Source organism: Echiichthys vipera (assembly GCF_963691815.1).
Source record: "Echiichthys vipera genome assembly, chromosome: 1".
Classification (NCBI taxonomy): Eukaryota; Metazoa; Chordata; class Actinopteri; order Perciformes; family Trachinidae; genus Echiichthys; species Echiichthys vipera.
The window spans coordinates 2,422,212-2,440,975 of NC_139826.1; the positions used below are offsets into that span (position 1 = coordinate 2,422,212).

An 18,764-nucleotide genomic window follows, 5' to 3' on the forward strand; every position below is an offset into this window, starting at 1 on the left:
TTGTAATCAAAATATTATTTTACTTAATTATCTAACTTAACAGACAGCTATATTTTTTTGGTCATAGTTGATGTTAAATTTACCAGTTCTTTCTGCTGATTGATGGACATTGTCCTCCGGATCAATTTGCGTTTATAGCAACACTCTGTTATACATAGCAGCAGTCTGCTATTTAGAAACAGACCATAGAATGCCATAATTGGAGTATTCAATCAAGCTGTGTAATAAGTGTCTTTTAAGGGGTTTAACAATGAACCATTCACAAATTGAAGCCAACAATTAAGCACATTAGCTTTTCAACCGCTTGGTTATAAGAATTAAAGGGATTAGAGTATGTCCATACAGTATATGGAAACCTACATTGTTCTGACCCTCCTGTGCAGCGGAGAACTCCTTGTCTGCAGACACTGTAAGAAAAAGAGTTAATGTCATTAGCTAGCATCTTGAAATCATTCTTTGTCTGTCAATGCAAATCCGTATCCCTCTTCATACTGTGATGATGCAGACTGGCTACAGTGTCCTCTAGCTCTAGCTTGCCCTTTGACTGTCTCCTTGTTTTTTAACAGAATGTTCCTTAGCGATACAATGCTAGTTGTATTGGTACATTCACATCATGTTGGCAGAATACTGTTGTTCCAGTATGGGAGTGACCACACATCCAAGTTGGTAACTGCCATTTCTAGCTTTGTAGTTCCACAAGAAAATGAAAACTGAGCTAATTTTTACTATTTTTTAAAATGGTTTTACTTTAAATTGTATTTCATAAGAATTGAGATAAACAGTTTCTGGCGGCCACTTTGGTGGTGAGATTTAACTGCAGGTGGGCCTCAGGGACCTCATGTCCCAGACACATAAGAATGAGCCTGACTTGAATGTTCCCTTTCATTGTACTTTTTACCATAGACTTTTACTTTACAGAAGTTGGAAGTTCCCTGTTTCCAAATACTAGTGAACACATAATAACTGGCAGTGACGAGCTCCAGCTGAGCAGACCAAGTTGCTGACTAACGCAGTGCATTTATATCTAGGGAGAGAGTGTCGCCACAGACACACAGGGTCATTTGATCAATTACCATTGTTTAAACTCACAATTTGATAGATAGTAACTTAACAGAAAATTAACTAGATGAAAATCTTAGGGATTATAATGTGAGGACAATAAGTTCAGATGGTGGTTATAAAAGGGACACCCATATTTTTTGTTATTACATATTAACATGTTATGTTATTCTATCTAAAAGAATCACTGTGCTCTAGTTCTTCCATCAGGCAATACAGGGGTATAGTGGCATCTTTATGCCACAAGAGGGAGTACCCCCCTAAATGAGCCGAAGATAAAGCTAAAGCTAAGCTAACTGCACACGAAGAACCATGTTAGTCGCTAGGCCAAGTGACTGGGATATATAGAAAACTTACGGGGTGTAAGATGTTTATATGTTTATACCAAACCATAGATATGGTGTTAATGTAAAGGAGACAGTAATGTTTGTCTGTATATATGTTAGAGTAAAAACGGTTGAATGTTAATGTGCGCAGTGTATATTCTGCATCCGGCTGGACAGAAACATAACTGTATTGCAATGTGTTTTCTCAGACTGTCCAGTAAAGCATGTGAATGAAGCCACACTGCGTCTTTATTGAAGTGTGCAACAATAACCTTAAGATACAAGCAAAGCATAGAAACTTTTTAATTGGCCAAATTGACTGTATTAATGTTAGAATCAGATTTTATTTAGATGTAACTGCCATCCATGTTGGCGTTGCAGCAGGCTTTGCTTTTGGTTGGTTGATACCTCTGTATATCTCCGGTATAACTGTTGGATGGATTGTCATCCATTTTTTCCCAGGGACCTTTATCAAATTTTGATATAGACATCCAGTTTTCCCACAGGATGAATTGTAAAAACTTTGGTCTGGATGTTCATCTCGCTCCATCGTCAGATCAAAACTGGTTGCAACATGAATGACATTCCCAGCTCAGCTGCACTTTTTGTTCATTGCTAATTGGCCGACATTCTAAACTAGGATGGTTATGGTGAACTTTATTCAATGGATCATCAGCATGTCATGTCATTGGGCGCATGTTGCCATGCTAAAATAATATTACAATTACACAGAGCTGCTAGCCTGTTCCCATCACAGTGGCTTTTCCTAACTCCATATAGTCTACCTCCTGCACAATGTTTACCTTCCTCCATTTTATTTGAGTGTCTGAAATCAAGGGGTAAAATGTGTTAGAATCAGAATCAGAACACTTTAATAATCCCAGGGGATAATTATGTATGCCCTGTATTATTATTATTATTATCCTGAAACATAAAACAATATCCTGTCCATATTCACGATGTACAGCTCACTGTAAAGTAAACCATTGGGTGTTTATTACCTTATTACCTATTACCCTTAATGCCCAACTCCTGACATCATTACACTCAGTATTTACCATGTGGCGCCGTCTTTGCTGACAGTCTGTCCAGCAGGAATATTGCCGTCTTTATCGTAACACGGACATTTTGAACTGGGCACACAGCGCCCCTCCTCGTTCATGTAGGTTCCCTCTGAACAGCCACAGCCGTCCACTGTGGGGATGCTGGTCTGACAGGAGTAGTCAACCTGGCTAAGGGATTGGCAGGTACGACTGCAGCAGGTCATGTTGTAGTCATACACTGTGTCTGTTGCACACAATGAACTGAATTTGCCTAATGGGAGAGAGAGAGGATATGAGTAGTTGCATGAGAGATGCTTTATGAATGTTCCACACTTTTTGTTGTTGCAGATAGGGTTAAAGGCATAGGTATCCCTAACCCTAACCTTTTTCTACTTGAACAGTCCGGGCAAAGAGATATTTTTATACCCTTTTGTTAAGAAAAAACGAAAAGAAAGCTCAGAGGGTGCAATGAGTAATATTATCTGGCTGCAGCCCTGGAGCCCTGCAATTCTGCGCCCCTGGTTTTTCGTGACAGCGCCACCTACCGAATTGGACGACCACAAATAAATACCATAGCATAGCCTATATATAAACCGAAGCAGAAGAGGTTTCGAAAATGAGAAGTGTCAGTAAATGCGAGTACTCAGTGAATAGGTTTTACACCAGTATGTGTGAAGTAGTATGTATTTTTCTGAAATCGAGGTTTATATAGGCTCTAATATGGTATTTATTTGTGGTCATCCAATTCGGAAGGTGGCACTGGCGCAAAAAACTAGGGGCTCAAAACTGCAGGGCTCCAGGGCTGCAGCCAGATACTACTCACAAAGGGGGCACCTGGTCCTAAAAACAAACCAATCATTTTATGGTATCTCAATAAATACGCAGCTCTTAGTGTCTTGTTGCAGGTAAACAGCTGTTACAAACCCAGCCTCTCTCTCTTTCAAGACAGTAAAACATCACAATCCTTGGGGGCTTTACTCACCACAGATGGTCTTCCTCCAGGCACCGATGTGGATTCCTGCAGCTGCACAGGCATAGACATATGAGGAGACTGCGGCACACATGCAGTCCTCACTTTTCTCACAGTTGCAGGTGTCATACAGGCAGTTCTAGGAGGAGACACAGTGGGCAAATGGACACATTACCAAGGGTAGAGTGGTTTAGTTTATTTGTCATTACAGCTCTGTTTGCAGACTTACATCTGTGTATATGCTTGGGCTAATGACAGCGTGGCAAGGAGCAAACCTTCCCTTGGGATCGGCTATTTTGGAGCACCAGAACTTGGCATAACTCTCTGAGACACAGAACGTACAGAAATAAAGGAGTTAAAAACCTCATATATCCTGAAATTGGCAGGGCATGGCTAACCAAATGTGGTATTGTATGGTTTCATTCATATGGAGAAGACTCAAGCCGTACCCTTATTGATGCTTTGGCGACAGGGGTGTCCATAGCGTGGTTTGATGTCAGGGCAGTTGGCTCTAGTTTTCCATGAGTTGCCGAACGCTGCAGCAGTGCCCTCCACCAGCCCACTCATCGCCCTGAAGTCATCAGTCATTATGTTGTTGAAGTTCCCACACAAACCTGTTGAATGAGGTAAAGTATTACAAGCATCCACCATATATCAGAATCCAGGTGTCTCATTATCATTTGTAAATACTAGAGGTGTTTCCAGGCACTGAACATTAATGTGGATCCATACCAGAGGTGGTTCCTTTGAGTGAAGTGTCAGCTTTGATGAAGACCTGCATCGTGGGGGATAGCTGGAGCATTACTTGAATGCCCAACTTCAAGTGTATGACGATGTAGAAGGATGATGGCTTGAAGGCACTCAGCTCCGCTGCAGCAGTCAGAAGATATTGAAACAATCAATGACACAGCTACAGCTACGTGTTGCCTGAGGTTTCAATATTGAGCTTAAATTATCTGCATGTAGGATTGTAGCCAATCTCATCTTCATCTTCTGGACCCATATTCACGTCACATTTGATCTTCCCGCTAGGAGGACTCCTAAATAGCATTAAAAGTTCCTCTGAAAACCTTTTCACAAAGCTGCTGAGATCAACTTCTACTAATGAATTCGGAGAAGTATTAAGCTAAGCGCTCGTTGCTATAGATGATGTTATGTTTCATGAGACTGTGATTGGCTGTCTTTGGTCTTGAGCTGTTCTGAGTCCCTGTCTGTAGGAGGTATGTTTCCATATCCAAATAAAGAGTTTACAATCAAATGATTTAACATGAAACAAAGAGTCATATCTTCTCCTGACTAGTCCAGTATTTGTGCAGCTAACTGTCAGCCTCGTCCATGTCTGGCAGCTCCTTAAAAATTAGCAGGTATCCATGGAAGAAGCCTCGTAACCATCACACTACAGTAACCATGGCTGGAAGAGAGAGGGGCAAACAACAACTGTTTTTACTCAACCTGTGCATGAAGTGAAGGACATTATTAAAGGAAAAATTCAGAGTCAGATAACTGCAAAAGACAAAACAGAAGCTTGCAGACATTTTAGGATTGTTTGTGGTTTATTTTGAGTGACTTAGGAATCCTTGTTTACTTCTAACTTTTTCTAGATTTAGGAGAACACTGAAATTATAGAGATGGGATTCTCGGCTCTTTAAAGGGAGCCGGATCTTGTGGTACTTTCCTTTCAAAGAGCCGTTCAAAAGATTGACTCGTTTTTATATTTATTTATTTTAAGAAGCCAGCCTGGGGGTAACTAATTTTATCTGGGAAATAATTACTGAGAGGAATGATCAGTGGAGATTTGGATCAGAATCCTTCAAACTTGGGTGTGTTCATATAAAAAAATATGTAAGGCTTTACAAATTTCAATTGTTTTTATTGCTTTACTTTTTAAGTCCATGTAAAGTTTGAATTTAATATTCAAATTCTATTTTAAATTGTTGTATTTGTGGTTTGTGTTTAGTCAATTTTTATTTGTGAATGAATTCCATGTAAAATAAAATATCCAATCAAAGTCATTCTTCTCATAAAAAGATATTCCATATCTAACCAAAATTATTTAACACATAAACATTCAAGACAGTGTGGACAACTCAGATGACGTCATGCAATATTTGCACATCAAATAACGTGTGCTCTGCTGCGCTCCTCCCCTTGTGCCTGGTCTTTGTCTCACTCAGTGGAGTAGCAAAGGAGGAGCTTGTGTGTGCAGCGAATAAAAAAAAACGCTCACTGCTTCGACTCAGTTTCCATCGTTAGTGTTAAAGAGCTGTTCAATAGTTTTGGTTTGTTCATGAATGTCACAACTCCATGGGTCTGTTCCTGTGTGTACAGCATCTGCTTCAATAAACATCTTTCAACATGTTATAATTTTTTATTCTGTATTGAGTAAATAGATTAGGGCAGTAATTAATTACTCTGAACTGTCACTCACTTGTAAACAGTGGAAGTTGAGAAAGAATCTGGTTCACATAGACCTTTCCGGAAGCCTGGATTTTAAGAACCTGGCAGTTTGTGGAAAGACACGGTTTAGATTATATCAAAGAGGAGTCCAACAGTATTTCCAGGTGATTTTACAACTAATTGGCGAGATTAGTGAGGATTGATGTTATTACCAAAGAATTGCTGTTTAAGGCCACCGTTACAGCTCTGAGGCAGGTCCTGCTGTCAGCCAGACCACACTTGACCAGGTCCACCAGCACAGTGAATAGGGCGCCATCATCATGCTGTAACACAAATTGTGGCAAAACTTGAACTTAGAAAACTGGTGACAGTAAAACTAATAAGAGACAATGAACTCATGTCAGCAACCATAAACAGGATCTGTTTCAGGACACACTTGAATTTATCTGTTCATTAAAAAGTAAATGGGTGCATCATACTTCACTTTCATTACATCATAACATATCATATCATATCATATCATATCATGTAGCATGATGATGTGTCTGACATTCTTTATCAATCCATGTTTCTACAATGAAATGGTATGACTCTGTTTTGTATGTGTTGCTATAGAGTGCTGCGAGAATGAGTCCTAAAACCCAGAAATAAGTAACCATTTTTGCACTTCTGGTTCCCTCTTTTTTTTTAAATGGATTTTTGATAAGATGCCTTAAATAAGGTCTGTGGTTACATTGTGTTTGTAAATACTCCACTGTGAATTCTGAAGCTTGTATGTGCCTTTTAATGGTGGTTGCTAACAAGTAGCTAAATGAGACAAATGTCATGATGCTGTACAAGAGAAAGTTAGAAGCTATAGGGTGGTGGAGTTGGTTTATTGCCTAACGTTAGCTTTGGAGACTGCATTTACGCTTCAAAAATTTGAAAAAAAAGTGTACATTTGTGCTAAACAAAATGTAAATGTATCATAATCTTTTGTTCTCCATAGAGTTTATTTATTTTCTGCAATAATCCAAAATCCAATAGAAAAAACCTGTTGCCTTTCTCTAGCGATGCTAACTTCAGGGTTGGCCTACAAAACTAGGACATACCTGCAGCACTCTATAGCAGCGCTGCTGATGATGATGTGAACTGTCGGACTTAATTAGAGCCTTTAACACCAAAGAGTACAAACTTGTTATTAAGAGACTGAGGAAATGGGCAGCTATCACTGGAGTGGTTCTCCTCTCTCGGTTCCATCAAGGATTTTAAAGGATCATGAGCTCGCATCACCTGTGGAGTACCCCAGTGATGTATTCTGGGACCAGTGTTCACACCATTCTCACAGTACATGTCATCACTTGGACATAACATTTCGGAAAACACATCATCTCCTTTTCAGTGTTATGCTGATGAAACATAATTATACCTTCATTTTAACCCACATGAACACATCTGTAACTTTCTTTTTCAACTGTTCAAACTCCCACTCAGTCTCACAATTGCAATCTATCAAGAACTACCTAAAAGGCCATCCATGGTCTGGCTTCGGATTATATTAATTAACTTTTAACCCTGTAGAGCCCAGCCGAGCCCCTATGATTAGTGGCTCAAAAGCTTTTAGTTGCTCCATCGACCAGACTGAAAACTAAGAGCAACCGTGTGTTTTTGTTTATGGCACATCGGTTGTGCATGTTGAAATCTGTAAATATTTTAAACAGGAAAGCCCTTTGTGCTTAAGCTTCCAAAGTGATATATAAATAAAATGGTTATTGTTATTACCTTAGCCAAGACGTAGGAGCAGTCCCCATGGAAGGTGTAGACTTTTCCATCGAAGGTGTTGATGTGAGCTCCTCCCTCCACAGAGCAGGTTGCTGGACAGTTCTCCTCTGTACACTTCCACTGGCCTCTATCACACATACTGGAGACACACACACACACACACACACACACACACACACACACACACACACACACACACACACACACACACACGCACACACACAGTATAGCAAGTTGAAATGAAGAAATGCAGCATCTGAATCCGTATTTCCAGCCCATGATAGCATGCTCAGGGGTGGATTCACAGCTGATAGCCTATCACTTGTAACCTCCATTTGCCCCTAATCAAGATCGGATTCACAAAAGATATTGCACTAATGATATCAAAGCGCAAACATGCCCATTAACTTTATAGCTGAGGGCAATTATCCATGTGGTATACATGTCGTAGTGAGGGTGGTCAGGTTCTTTTTTATACCAGCACCCACCCAACCCGATATGAGAGTCAGTCGTCAAAAATATGTTAATCAACTACTCAAACCTGATCAAACCCGTAGACGGTCAACTTTATGTTCATTATGAATGGATGTAATGTAATTTTTGATGCAAACTTTAAATTCATGCCAGAGAAGCATAGGTGAGGCTGTCTCACAGGCTAACTTAGCTAGACAGGCTAACTTTAGTTTAGCTAACTAGCTAGACAGGCTAACTTTAGTTTTTTTCATACTGCAACACCTACATTAAGTAACACAACATCATTGTGGCAGATTAGTGACAGTCCAACATGAAGGACTAATGCAAGTGTAAAAAGGCTTGTAGTCACACATATATTATAAATTCATTAGCACTTATAGACATCCTGTAAGTGTGGCCCTAAATTCTAATTCAAATTTTTAGTATGGCACAGAAGATAAAGATTGTGATGAGTTTTTTTCACTCATCATAAAACGATTAAATGAACTGGAGAGATAAGATTTTACTCATAACTTAAATGTGATCAAACAAATAACTGAGTGAATATCATGCTGAAGTCAAAAACTTGAGAAGTCACATTCATTTGTAATTATTTGTCTTCATCTTACCAGGATCTACAGGCGAAGGAGTAGGACTCTCCCGACTGGTAGACTGTATTGTCGTGCAGACATGGACACTCTTCCACTTCAACACAGCCAGTGTTACTGATGTCGTCAAAGACCGTTCCTGAGAAGGAGAGGAGGGATAAAAATCACTGCGGAATTTATGTCTGTGCATGAGACATTATAGAGACTGCATATGGTTGCTTATAGCGTTAACACTGTAGTGTACAATGTGTGTGGATACCTGCAGGGCAGCGGCAGCCATCAAGGAAGTGACTGTCACATGTCTGGCTGGCCTGAGGGGTGGTGCAGCTGTCAACACATGCACTGCTATACTCAAAGTACTCCATGTTGTATGGACATTCCATGTCTGTGGAGACAAACAATTCAATGTTGCTGTTCCACTGACAGTCAAACATCAGGCAAACAAGATTTGTAATTCAAGGCCACAACATTCAAATTAAGTGCATATAAGTATCTATCTTTAGGTGTAAGATGCCTTACTGCAAAACGTTGCATTCCTCCATTGTTCAGGCCTGCCACCTGCATGGACACACTCTCTGGAGTACTCTGAGATGGTTTTGCAGAGGACAGAGTTGATGCCGTCATCAGAGTTGCACTGATCAGCCATACAGGCTTCACTGAAGGAATTCACATCCAGAAGGTTTTGGCAACCACTGAATGCAGCGCTGGAGAAGATCTTGTCACACAAGTTCTGAAAAAACAGACAACACAATCAGTCAGTCAGTTATAAATTGAGTTTGCAGTCCTTACAATCTTTTGATACATGAACCGTACAGTATATGAGAACACACAGACAGTGAAGTGCAGCCCAGTGTGAGCTTCAGTGTGGCCTTCAGTTTCACAGTGGTGAAATTTAACATGTCTGCATTATGTTCTCACTCTGATCAAAATGGAGTCTCCACACTGCTGCTGGTGTGGTGATTTTGATGATACAATATTCTCCCTACAGTGTTCAGCTATGACGAGATGTATATTCAACTCTCTGACAGCCAACAGTTTGGAGGCCCTCTGGATAGGCTGCACAGACTGAGGGTGGACTTTTTTGCAAGTACGCATTTACAGCTGCAAGCATGTTGGCCTACTTGCTTTATGTCAACATGTCTGATATATAATAATCACTTACTTATAACCAGGGGTGAAAGTAAGCCGGTACGGCATACCACTAAAAGGTTTGGAAAGGGTACGCCGTACCGTAAAGAAAATATACTGTCTCTGAAAAAAAATTGCATTTTCAGCATGACAACACACGTGCTAACATCAAATTACCAGAAGCAACACGTTTGCCCCAATATACATTACATATAAGTATTTTCCGTTTCACAAAGGGAGGTAACTCAAACCAGAGACAGAGGGGTAACTCTAGCCTGTTTCACAAAGAGAGGTAACTTAACCCCTCGGTCAGTTACCATGGTAACATGCTCTCTGAAACTAACCTGGTCGGGACCAGGTTTTTCTCAGAAAACCGTGAGTTTCTCTCTGTCTCTGCCCTCTTTCAGCCACACACGGTGTTTGATTTCCTCATTCATTCAGTCAGCACGCGAGTTTTGGCGTAGTATAGTTCTGTCGTCTGTTTTTTTCAGAAAATCATTGCAAAAATCCGACATTAGAAGTTATATTAGGTGGCGACTATTTCACTACCACGGCATGTCCTTTTGATAACGATCCCGTGGATGAAGGTGCAGAATTAGTGCGCAGAGAATTAAATATTTGTTGGGAGATGATTATCAAACTATTGATTATAGATGTGCTTGCATTTCCAGGCAATTCTCTGTTTGAGCGGTACCGTTTCATGTCACAGCAGATATTCTGTGTTGCGCTGCGTTTTTTTGCAAACGGGAGTTTTTGTATACAACGTATAAAAGTAATTCAGTAGGCCTACATTAGAAGTTATATTAGGTGGTGAATATTTCCACTACCATGTCATGTCCTTTTGATAACGATCCCGTGGATGAAGCTGACGCATTACTGCGCAGAGAATTAAATATTCGTCGGGAGATGATTATCAGACCGCGCATAGACGTCCTTAATATACTGCAGCCATAATTACAACATGAATGAAATGGATCTTTTGAGCAAGTAGAATGTATTTGACTTAGCGTTTCCTAAATATAATCCCAGCTTTTCTTGCAATTCATAGGTTCAAAAGTGTGTGCTTTTAATGTGGTTACCGGTATATAAACTACTCCTATAGGTCCAAACAACAGCCTTCTGATCCAGAATATCACCTATAATGCGAGGGGGTCCATTTCACGGCAGGGGTGCTGAATACGCACAACACCGTTTCATGTCACAGTCCATCTCATCCCTCCTTACATTTCCAACATTAACAACCAGAAATGCTTTCATATCACAGCAGATATTGTGTGTTGCGCTGCGTTTTTTTGCAAATGGGAGTTTTTTATACAACATTTATATGATGTATAAAAAACAGCCACTTACGGTAATATTTACTTTACCATTTAAAACTTGCTCAAAATGAGGCGTCACCATGAGATTGTGCCGATGTTTTACCTGTTTGAACAATGTTTTTATGTTTCGTCTTAAGCTGCTGCCAAGTGCGCTTCTCCCCCGCGGGGTTGCACTTAAATGAAATAAACTAATAGGCTCCCACTCATGCAGTTCCCCCTGTGATATTTCTGTGATTACAACAGGACTACATTTAAACTTATGCACTGACCCGAGCAGCGATGTTCTCCCGCACCGTCTCCCTCTCTTTTGCTGCTGCAGCGGTGTAAACCTGCTTAAACTCTCCGTATGAGCGCATTAATATTTCCAATTCCAGTTGTAGCGTAGCCCTTCGCTTCCCCGTTGCCATGGTGACTCGTCGAATCAGAGCTCCATTGATGCTGTCTTTTTTTACTTGTGGTGCACGCGCTTAACTCCAGGTCAAACTACTCTGAGTTGATCAACCTAACGCAAATCTGCTGTTCTGGAACCGAAAACTCAGAGTTTCCTATCTCAGAGTAGATCAACTCAGAGTTCAGGGTTAGACTCAGAGATTTTTGAACCTGCTTTGTGAAACAGGCCCCTGATGAATGCTTGATAAGTAGACTATAATAAAAAATTAAGTGTATTTTTTGGTGTGCGCGCGCCAGGCACGTCTGCATTCGGGGCTGTGGTCCTGGACCTCTGTACCATCAAAAAAACAACAACATAATGATGATGGAAATATTCCAGTACAGAAGACTTCCATGTGGTTGCATTAGCAGCAGCCACAGAGGCAACATTGTAGCAGTGAAGACCACAAAATGTTGTGGCATTTCAATACCTTCAAAATCAAACATAAAGCAGACTGACTTGGTAACTTCAGAATCAAACTTAAAGCAGATTGACTTGATAACTTCAGAATCACACTTTAGGCAGACTGACTTGATAACTTTAAAATCAAACTTAACTTCTGGGCCACAGCCCCAAATGTTTTCATTAGCTAGCGACGCGCCTGGAGTGCGCTATACGCACTGTTGGTCAATATGATAGTATTGAAAGTATAGCAAGAAATTAAAATTACTTTCAACCCTTCTTATAAGCATATCAAACCTCCACACAACATGAACAGTTGTGATTTGGGGATGCAAACTCAGTGGACAAGAAAGCTTGTTTTTCTGATCTTTGAGTAACAGTGAGTGTAAATGTTGCTATCAAAGGTATGGCAGGACTAGTTTACACGCCAGTTTGGGGTTTTAGCTTTATTAAAGTGCATTAGTGATGCTCAAGCACGAGTCATACACCAATGATAGACTAATTTGACTCTTGATCCATGATGATGAGGATGCAGAGAAACAGGAATACAAGGCAAAAATAGCATATTGACAATATTTTAGAGACCCCCCCCCAAAAAAAAAAAGTTGATGCCCATTGATGTGCTCTTTTTCCGACCTTGGCACAGATAAGATAGGGCATAGAGACTTCACAAGATGTTAATGTGAATGTGTTTGTATTGAGTATTCATTATACAGAGTGAAGACTTACAGTACCTTATCACCACAGCTCAGGACTGGGTTGAGATCAGGCTCCTCACAACTCTCTGTTGGATCGTCCAACTTGTAGGTGTCAGCAAAGTCTACCACAGACAGCGGCACTCCTACAGTACAGCACAGTCCAGCACAGTACAGTAAAGTCAATCACACAACAATACTCAAAAGTGTTTCCTTGTCCCTCATGCATGCAATGAGTTTACAATTTATAAATCGATTTACACATTAAGATAATGAATAGAGTTTCACTTTGATCAAAGTATGAATACTGTTGATCAGTATAAAAGAATCCAAATTATATCCACTATGAAATAGTATGAAATATCCAAGGACACACTGCCATCAGACACTGCATGGTCAGTATTAAGGAATCGGTTCACACATTGAGAACACTGTAAAGGATCTTACCGTCAACCATTAAATCATTGGAAACGCCGTCAAAGTTTCCACAGAGTCCACATGTCTGGTTCTGGTATTTTTGATCTATCTCAACCTGTGAAGACACCCAAACATACAGTAGTTACAGTGTGTGAGCGACCTGATGGGTAAAAAATAGTGTTTGGTTTTGGTTGTTACTGTAGAAGAGTGAAACTTTGCTTTTCTTGATGATGCATGACTTGTAGTTTTTGTCTGCTATTACTCACTGTAAGCAGCTACTGTACATTTACATGGTGACTTGACTTCATGTTTGCTTGTCTCCGCAGGGTATATCTGTAACTAAGTGACTTGCTGCTGCTGTGCACTCATCCTTGATCTATATTTGAGCTGAGGCATCTCTGTTACATCAGCTTTGGAAGTTACATTTTTGGTCCATTTTTCCTGCCTCAAAACAGGTCTCAGTGAGATTTGTAGTCATGCCGGAAGCCAATGAAGAACTGATTTGGGTGTGAATAGTGCCACTAAACTGTGATGAATAAACTGCAATCATTTTTAAAGACACAACATTTAGAAATTTCCTTCATTTCTTCCATCAGACAGTGTATTAAAGTGCTGCAGTGTTACTACAGAAGCTTTGAATTTATTGAGAGAAAGCTAATGTATTGATTTAATTGCTCATAGTAAGAAGTGTGTTTGAATGAATTGCAGCAGGCCCTGAGGAGTTGATGTCTACTTTAGAATGGACTTGGAGAAGACAGTACTTAAGACTAAAAGTTAGATGTATTTACCTTTTTCAAGGTAATTGCTTTCCTAGAAGTAAGAGCAATTTGTCCAATTTGACAGTGTATCAGTGCAGTGAAAAGAGTGAGACTGCTGCTGAGTCACCAGCAATGCCTTTATCAACTATTCAGTTGGTTTGTGAAACACTGTGACTACGGTTACTAATATGGTGAGCTGATAGGACTTAACTACACTGGCTGTTTTCATCATACTTATCAAGTCTGTCACCCAAGTGTGACACTCTGGCTCCTGTATATGGTCTTAATAGCTTTTGGACAACGATGGAGTCCTCCAGTAAAGAGGGATAACTTCTATCAGACTGTGACTACACACACAGACAATACTGCATACAGAGATACGTTTATTCTTGGTTTTGGTCATTGCATTGGTGATGAAAGTAATAATTAAATGATAAGATAACATCAGCCTTATTATTTACACTTATTGTACTCATATGCATACGTAACAAGGATGTGCACTTAGAGTCAGATCCTGTTGACTTGTTTACAACAGACTTACAGTGTGACATTTCTTCAGTGTGGAAAACCAAATTTACTGCTAGACTAGCCTAACACTAAAGACTAAAAGCAGCCCTACAAAACCAGTGTGTGTGTGTGTGTGTGTGTGTGTGTGTGTGTGTGTGTGTGTGTGTGTGTGTGTGTGTGTGTGTGTGTGTGTGTGTGTGTTTGTGTGTGTGTGTGTGTGTTTATGTCTGTGTGTGCATACATCCAGGGAATCATCCAGGTTCCAGATAGCTCTGATTCCCAGCTTAGCTTCGACAGTGATAGAAGATGGGGTCCCCTTGACAGTCACCCCTAGTGTGACATGTGGCAGAGACACCCTGCAGCAAACACACGGAGTTAGTGTAAAAATGTGACAGAAAGCATCAGCTGATGAGAGACTACTATGAAAATGTAAAATGAAAGTCAGAGAGGGCTTAGGGTTTAAACACTGCAGTCATCACTGATACAGGAGGTCACACAGAAATGTATCTAATCTGGATCACTTTGTCTTGACTGCAGTTTGCTATTGCAGGTAGCATACAGCTGGTTCGTCAAAGCTTTGATCTGGAAATGACTGCCTTAAAGGTACTGGCTGTCATCAATACATGAAAAAGCAAACAATGAGATAATAGAGCTTTAAACTGCAGAGGCAGGTGTTTATGACCACACTAATTAACAATACACATAATTAACAATACACACTTTTTTTCCATGTGACCCTGAGATGACTAGACAAGCACCATCTGGAGTCTAATTCTTCTAACGTTGTAAACACTTCAGTAAACAAACAAAAGCAACCAATAACACAAAACTAAAGCTGTTCAATGGAATGTATAGTAAATTGTTCTGCAAACAAGTTTTTTTTTTTATAGAATTAGTTAAATCAGGGGTGTAATTATGATGTAAATTGTCAGGATGTGAATGTGTGTGTTTGTGTGTGTGTGTGTGTAGGGGGGGGGGGTGTAAAAAAAAAGAATTATACAGCAAAAAGTGCTGAAATTGATCGACATATTGACTCAGCCTGATGTCATCTTATTTCACCTATTGCTGGAATTTAGTTTTTGTTAATTTTCACTTACTGTGACCTGATATCCGCACTGCTCCTCAAAACAATATGAAAATTAAAGTATGCATTACTTATGAAAGAAAGTTATTTTTACTTAATATACTGTAGGATGGACACATTATTGGCCATGACATTGTAAGCAAAAAAACAAACAGTTCTATTTCTTATACGGGTTTTAACTCTATTGAACCTGATGGAACTCAAGATTTCAAACCATATCTCCTCTTACCTCTCCTCTTTGTTTATACTGGACGCTCAGGGTCCAATACTGCCTTCTGAAAAAGTGCATGTCCTCTGTGTCCCCCCAGTAAATTACGCCCTTGAAAAGGATGCTGTAATGCCCTTCAGTCAAAATGATACACATTGTGGTTTTACGCAAAGATGTTGTTTATATTGTAGTTAAAGGAACTTTATCTTTGATCTTTGTCTGCTTGGAAAATGTTCAACAATCTCAAATGCTGTGGAAAGCCTTTACAGCGGTTAACAGCGATGAGGAGAGTTTGTGGACAGACGAAAGAAAATCTCCATGAAGACTGAGAAAGACCCAAGATCCACTGAGGCAGCCCAGTATGTAGTTAAAAGATCCATTAAAAGCTAGTTCCTTTAATATTAGTCAGCTGATATTATTGGCTAACGTCTGGCCAATCACAGAAATCTATTGGTATCGTCGTATATGCTTTGCAATACGCGCCAGTATGACTGTGACTGATATGTAACATGGTTATTTAGCTATTTATTTTATTACACTATACATTATGTATATAATATATAATCATGTATAATAATGTTAAAGACTCTTGAAAGCAGTCTGCTGAGTATCTTTGAGTGATATCAGTGAAAGATCTGTGCAAAATCTGCATAGAAAGGGTCCATTTTCATTCCAGCTGGCCTTATAAACCCCATATTGTTCGGGTCCTACTTTCAAGCTCAGCATGTCCTTCCCTTCTATAGTACCAAATGTAAATATCGGATTAGAGTAAAATTCCCAACATCTAAAGCAGAGTCTCTAAAATGTCTGTTACATGGAACACATGAGGTATAGTGTGTTCGGGAAACATGTAGCTGACTGCTCTGGCCTGAACTTACTCCGTGCCATCGACAACCACTGAGCTGTTGGAGAGCTCCACCACAGAACCATCAAGCTTCATGACGATGTAGGTAATGGTGGGGATGTTGTTGACAGTCCCGCGCCTCATCTGGATGTTGAAAATGTCATAGCTGTCCTTACACTGGTAAGTCACGATATGGTTACAGCTAGAGGGCAGCTGGAAGAAAGTTCCATCAAAGGTCTTCCAGTGATAGTGTCCCCAAGTTGTACACACTCGGCCGATGTGATTTGGATTAGCTACAAAAACACAACAACACAACATATTAAGATATTTTTAACTGACATGAAGAGTTGAGCAAAAATAATTTCGGGGCATTTGCACAGTTACCTGAACCCACGCTCAGTGGCTGAAGTGATGGAATGATAGTTACTGTAATAAAGAGAAGAAATAATCATTTCATGGTATTTATCAGACGTTTTGTATCAGATTGTTCCGACACTTCCCTGAAGCTATATGATGCTCACACTGAGTGAAAAGGGCCATGTCCAGGAGAACACCCCTGGACCCGGATTGCCTGCCCCATGTTCCACCACATTACCCTAAACTTTGATGCGTGCATGCATGTTTGTGTGTATGTGAGTGAACTTATTTCCATCCAATCGTCCATTCTGTGACCAGTTCCGATCGTCTCCTAATGAATCCAATACATGTGAAGCTGTAAGCATTTTTCAGGTCATCCCTCACCTGTCTGAGTGAGTGAGCCGACCAGCAGCGCCAGGTAGATGAGCCATAATGTGGATTGGAGTCCTTTGGTCCCCATGTTTGGTCCAGAGGACGGATCCACTATGAGAGGTCTCACCTGGAGACAGATTCCTTTATATCCAGTGAAGGTGGAGCTAAAAGAAAGACAAAGAATGTAAGGCAGCACTACCTTTCCCTCCTTCACTCTGCACACCATTAGTGTGGTTAACATTTACATACTAAATAAATACCTGACAGTGCATACAAGGTTACTATTTGTTGGCTCAGTAAACATCCATCAGTGCACCTAGTACAGTATCTTGTTCACCCTACAGGCCTCTAATGAACTATAGGACCAGCAGGAGATATTTTATAATCAGTACAAAAACCTCAGGCTCTTACGCACTGTTTACATTTGGTTTTTAAATGATGCATGATAGGTTGAATGGCGCGTTAAGATGGAACCTTTCCGTAGCCTTGGAGTTAAAAGTAAAAAATAACCCTGGTTATTCATAAAAGCCAAAGTTGACTATATGTACAGTAGCTGCCCAGCCTGGACAGTGAAGCCAACTGTGAATTAAACCACCATTCTTTCTAATGTCCAACAGGGGGCAACTCCACTGGCCCAAAAAAACAAGTCTGATTGTACATAAGTTAGTCAGTCTACCTCAACATTCTCCCAATGAGTTTATGGTCTCAATCACTAGACACTAGTTTCAACCATGATGTTTATTTTGTAAATGATGAGCCCACTTAGAGTAAAATAGATGGTACAGCAGGGCAAGCTTTATATTATTATTAAGGATATGCATATCCGTGGCACTGTGTACATTAATATAGCCGTAAACTTGTCTTTGGATGTGTCAGTGTTATATTTTTAGAACTTTGACTCTTACAGTGTTTTCACTTAATCAGAGTCCTTTGTAACATTTTGGTCGTCTGCAGATGTATTTTTCAGTGTTCAGTGGTTGCACTTTGCAAACCAAGTTAGCTATCTAGCGCTAGTGTTAGCTAGTAACTTGGGAACCTGCTGATTTTCAACTGGCTCTGTTTCACTGCTGTGCATGCAGATGAACAGTGCCAGGACCTGGAGCTCCCTGCTCATTCTCCGGCAAAAGTCCACCACATGACTTCTTTACTGTTTAGCTTAGCACAGTGCCATTGAAATGTCATTTGCATATCGGTCCCCTCAGTTGTTGTTGAAATATCTGAACTGAATAGCATTTGGGCCAAAGTATGTGAACCTTGTCTGTATTAGCTTTGTCTCTAACTATAACCATCCTTAACTTGGCATGCAAAGACATTGTAGAAAGCATGAATTAAAAAAATGCTTTTGACAAAAAATTGTCCCAAACAGATGTTTGATTACAATATCTATATAGCTATTTAAAACACTCACATAAGATACACACTGTTTTTATAGTTATATCTGTGGGGACTGCAGTTAATCCATCGATCGAGTAGGAAGGTTAATAAAAAATAATATTGTGATTAATAACGGATGGGTGGGTGAAATAATACATACATCACTAAGGGAAATATTAATCACACTATAGAATGACAGCTTAATTTTTCTTCATTAAGAGAGAGGCTCTATCCATTTTCTCACAAGGAACA

The 18,764-nt window shown here is 40.0% G+C and overlaps 1 protein-coding gene across 1 annotated transcript in view; it reads right to left on the minus strand.

Moving 5' to 3' along the window:
* The window catches only part of LOC310948101 (uncharacterized protein), a gene marked incomplete at its 5' end in the record, with an annotated part of 60,914 nt that extends 43,688 nt beyond the window's left edge, over nucleotides 1-17,226 (minus strand). Inside the window, 18 exons of the mRNA XM_083915113.1 lie at nucleotides 361-407; nucleotides 2,444-2,699; nucleotides 3,411-3,537; nucleotides 3,628-3,722; nucleotides 3,848-4,012; nucleotides 4,131-4,268; nucleotides 5,827-5,896; nucleotides 6,008-6,118; nucleotides 7,557-7,695; nucleotides 8,639-8,756; nucleotides 8,877-9,002; nucleotides 9,137-9,347; nucleotides 12,631-12,737; nucleotides 13,039-13,123; nucleotides 14,515-14,629; nucleotides 16,444-16,702; nucleotides 16,794-16,835; nucleotides 17,151-17,226. Coding sequence (XP_083771239.1) covers nucleotides 361-407; nucleotides 2,444-2,699; nucleotides 3,411-3,537; nucleotides 3,628-3,722; nucleotides 3,848-4,012; nucleotides 4,131-4,268; nucleotides 5,827-5,896; nucleotides 6,008-6,118; nucleotides 7,557-7,695; nucleotides 8,639-8,756; nucleotides 8,877-9,002; nucleotides 9,137-9,347; nucleotides 12,631-12,737; nucleotides 13,039-13,123; nucleotides 14,515-14,629; nucleotides 16,444-16,702; nucleotides 16,794-16,835; nucleotides 17,151-17,226 — 2,287 coding nt within the window. The remainder of the gene's footprint in view (nucleotides 1-360; nucleotides 408-2,443; nucleotides 2,700-3,410; nucleotides 3,538-3,627; nucleotides 3,723-3,847; nucleotides 4,013-4,130; nucleotides 4,269-5,826; nucleotides 5,897-6,007; nucleotides 6,119-7,556; nucleotides 7,696-8,638; nucleotides 8,757-8,876; nucleotides 9,003-9,136; nucleotides 9,348-12,630; nucleotides 12,738-13,038; nucleotides 13,124-14,514; nucleotides 14,630-16,443; nucleotides 16,703-16,793; nucleotides 16,836-17,150) is intronic.
* Between the last annotated feature and the right edge of the window lie 1,538 nt (nucleotides 17,227-18,764).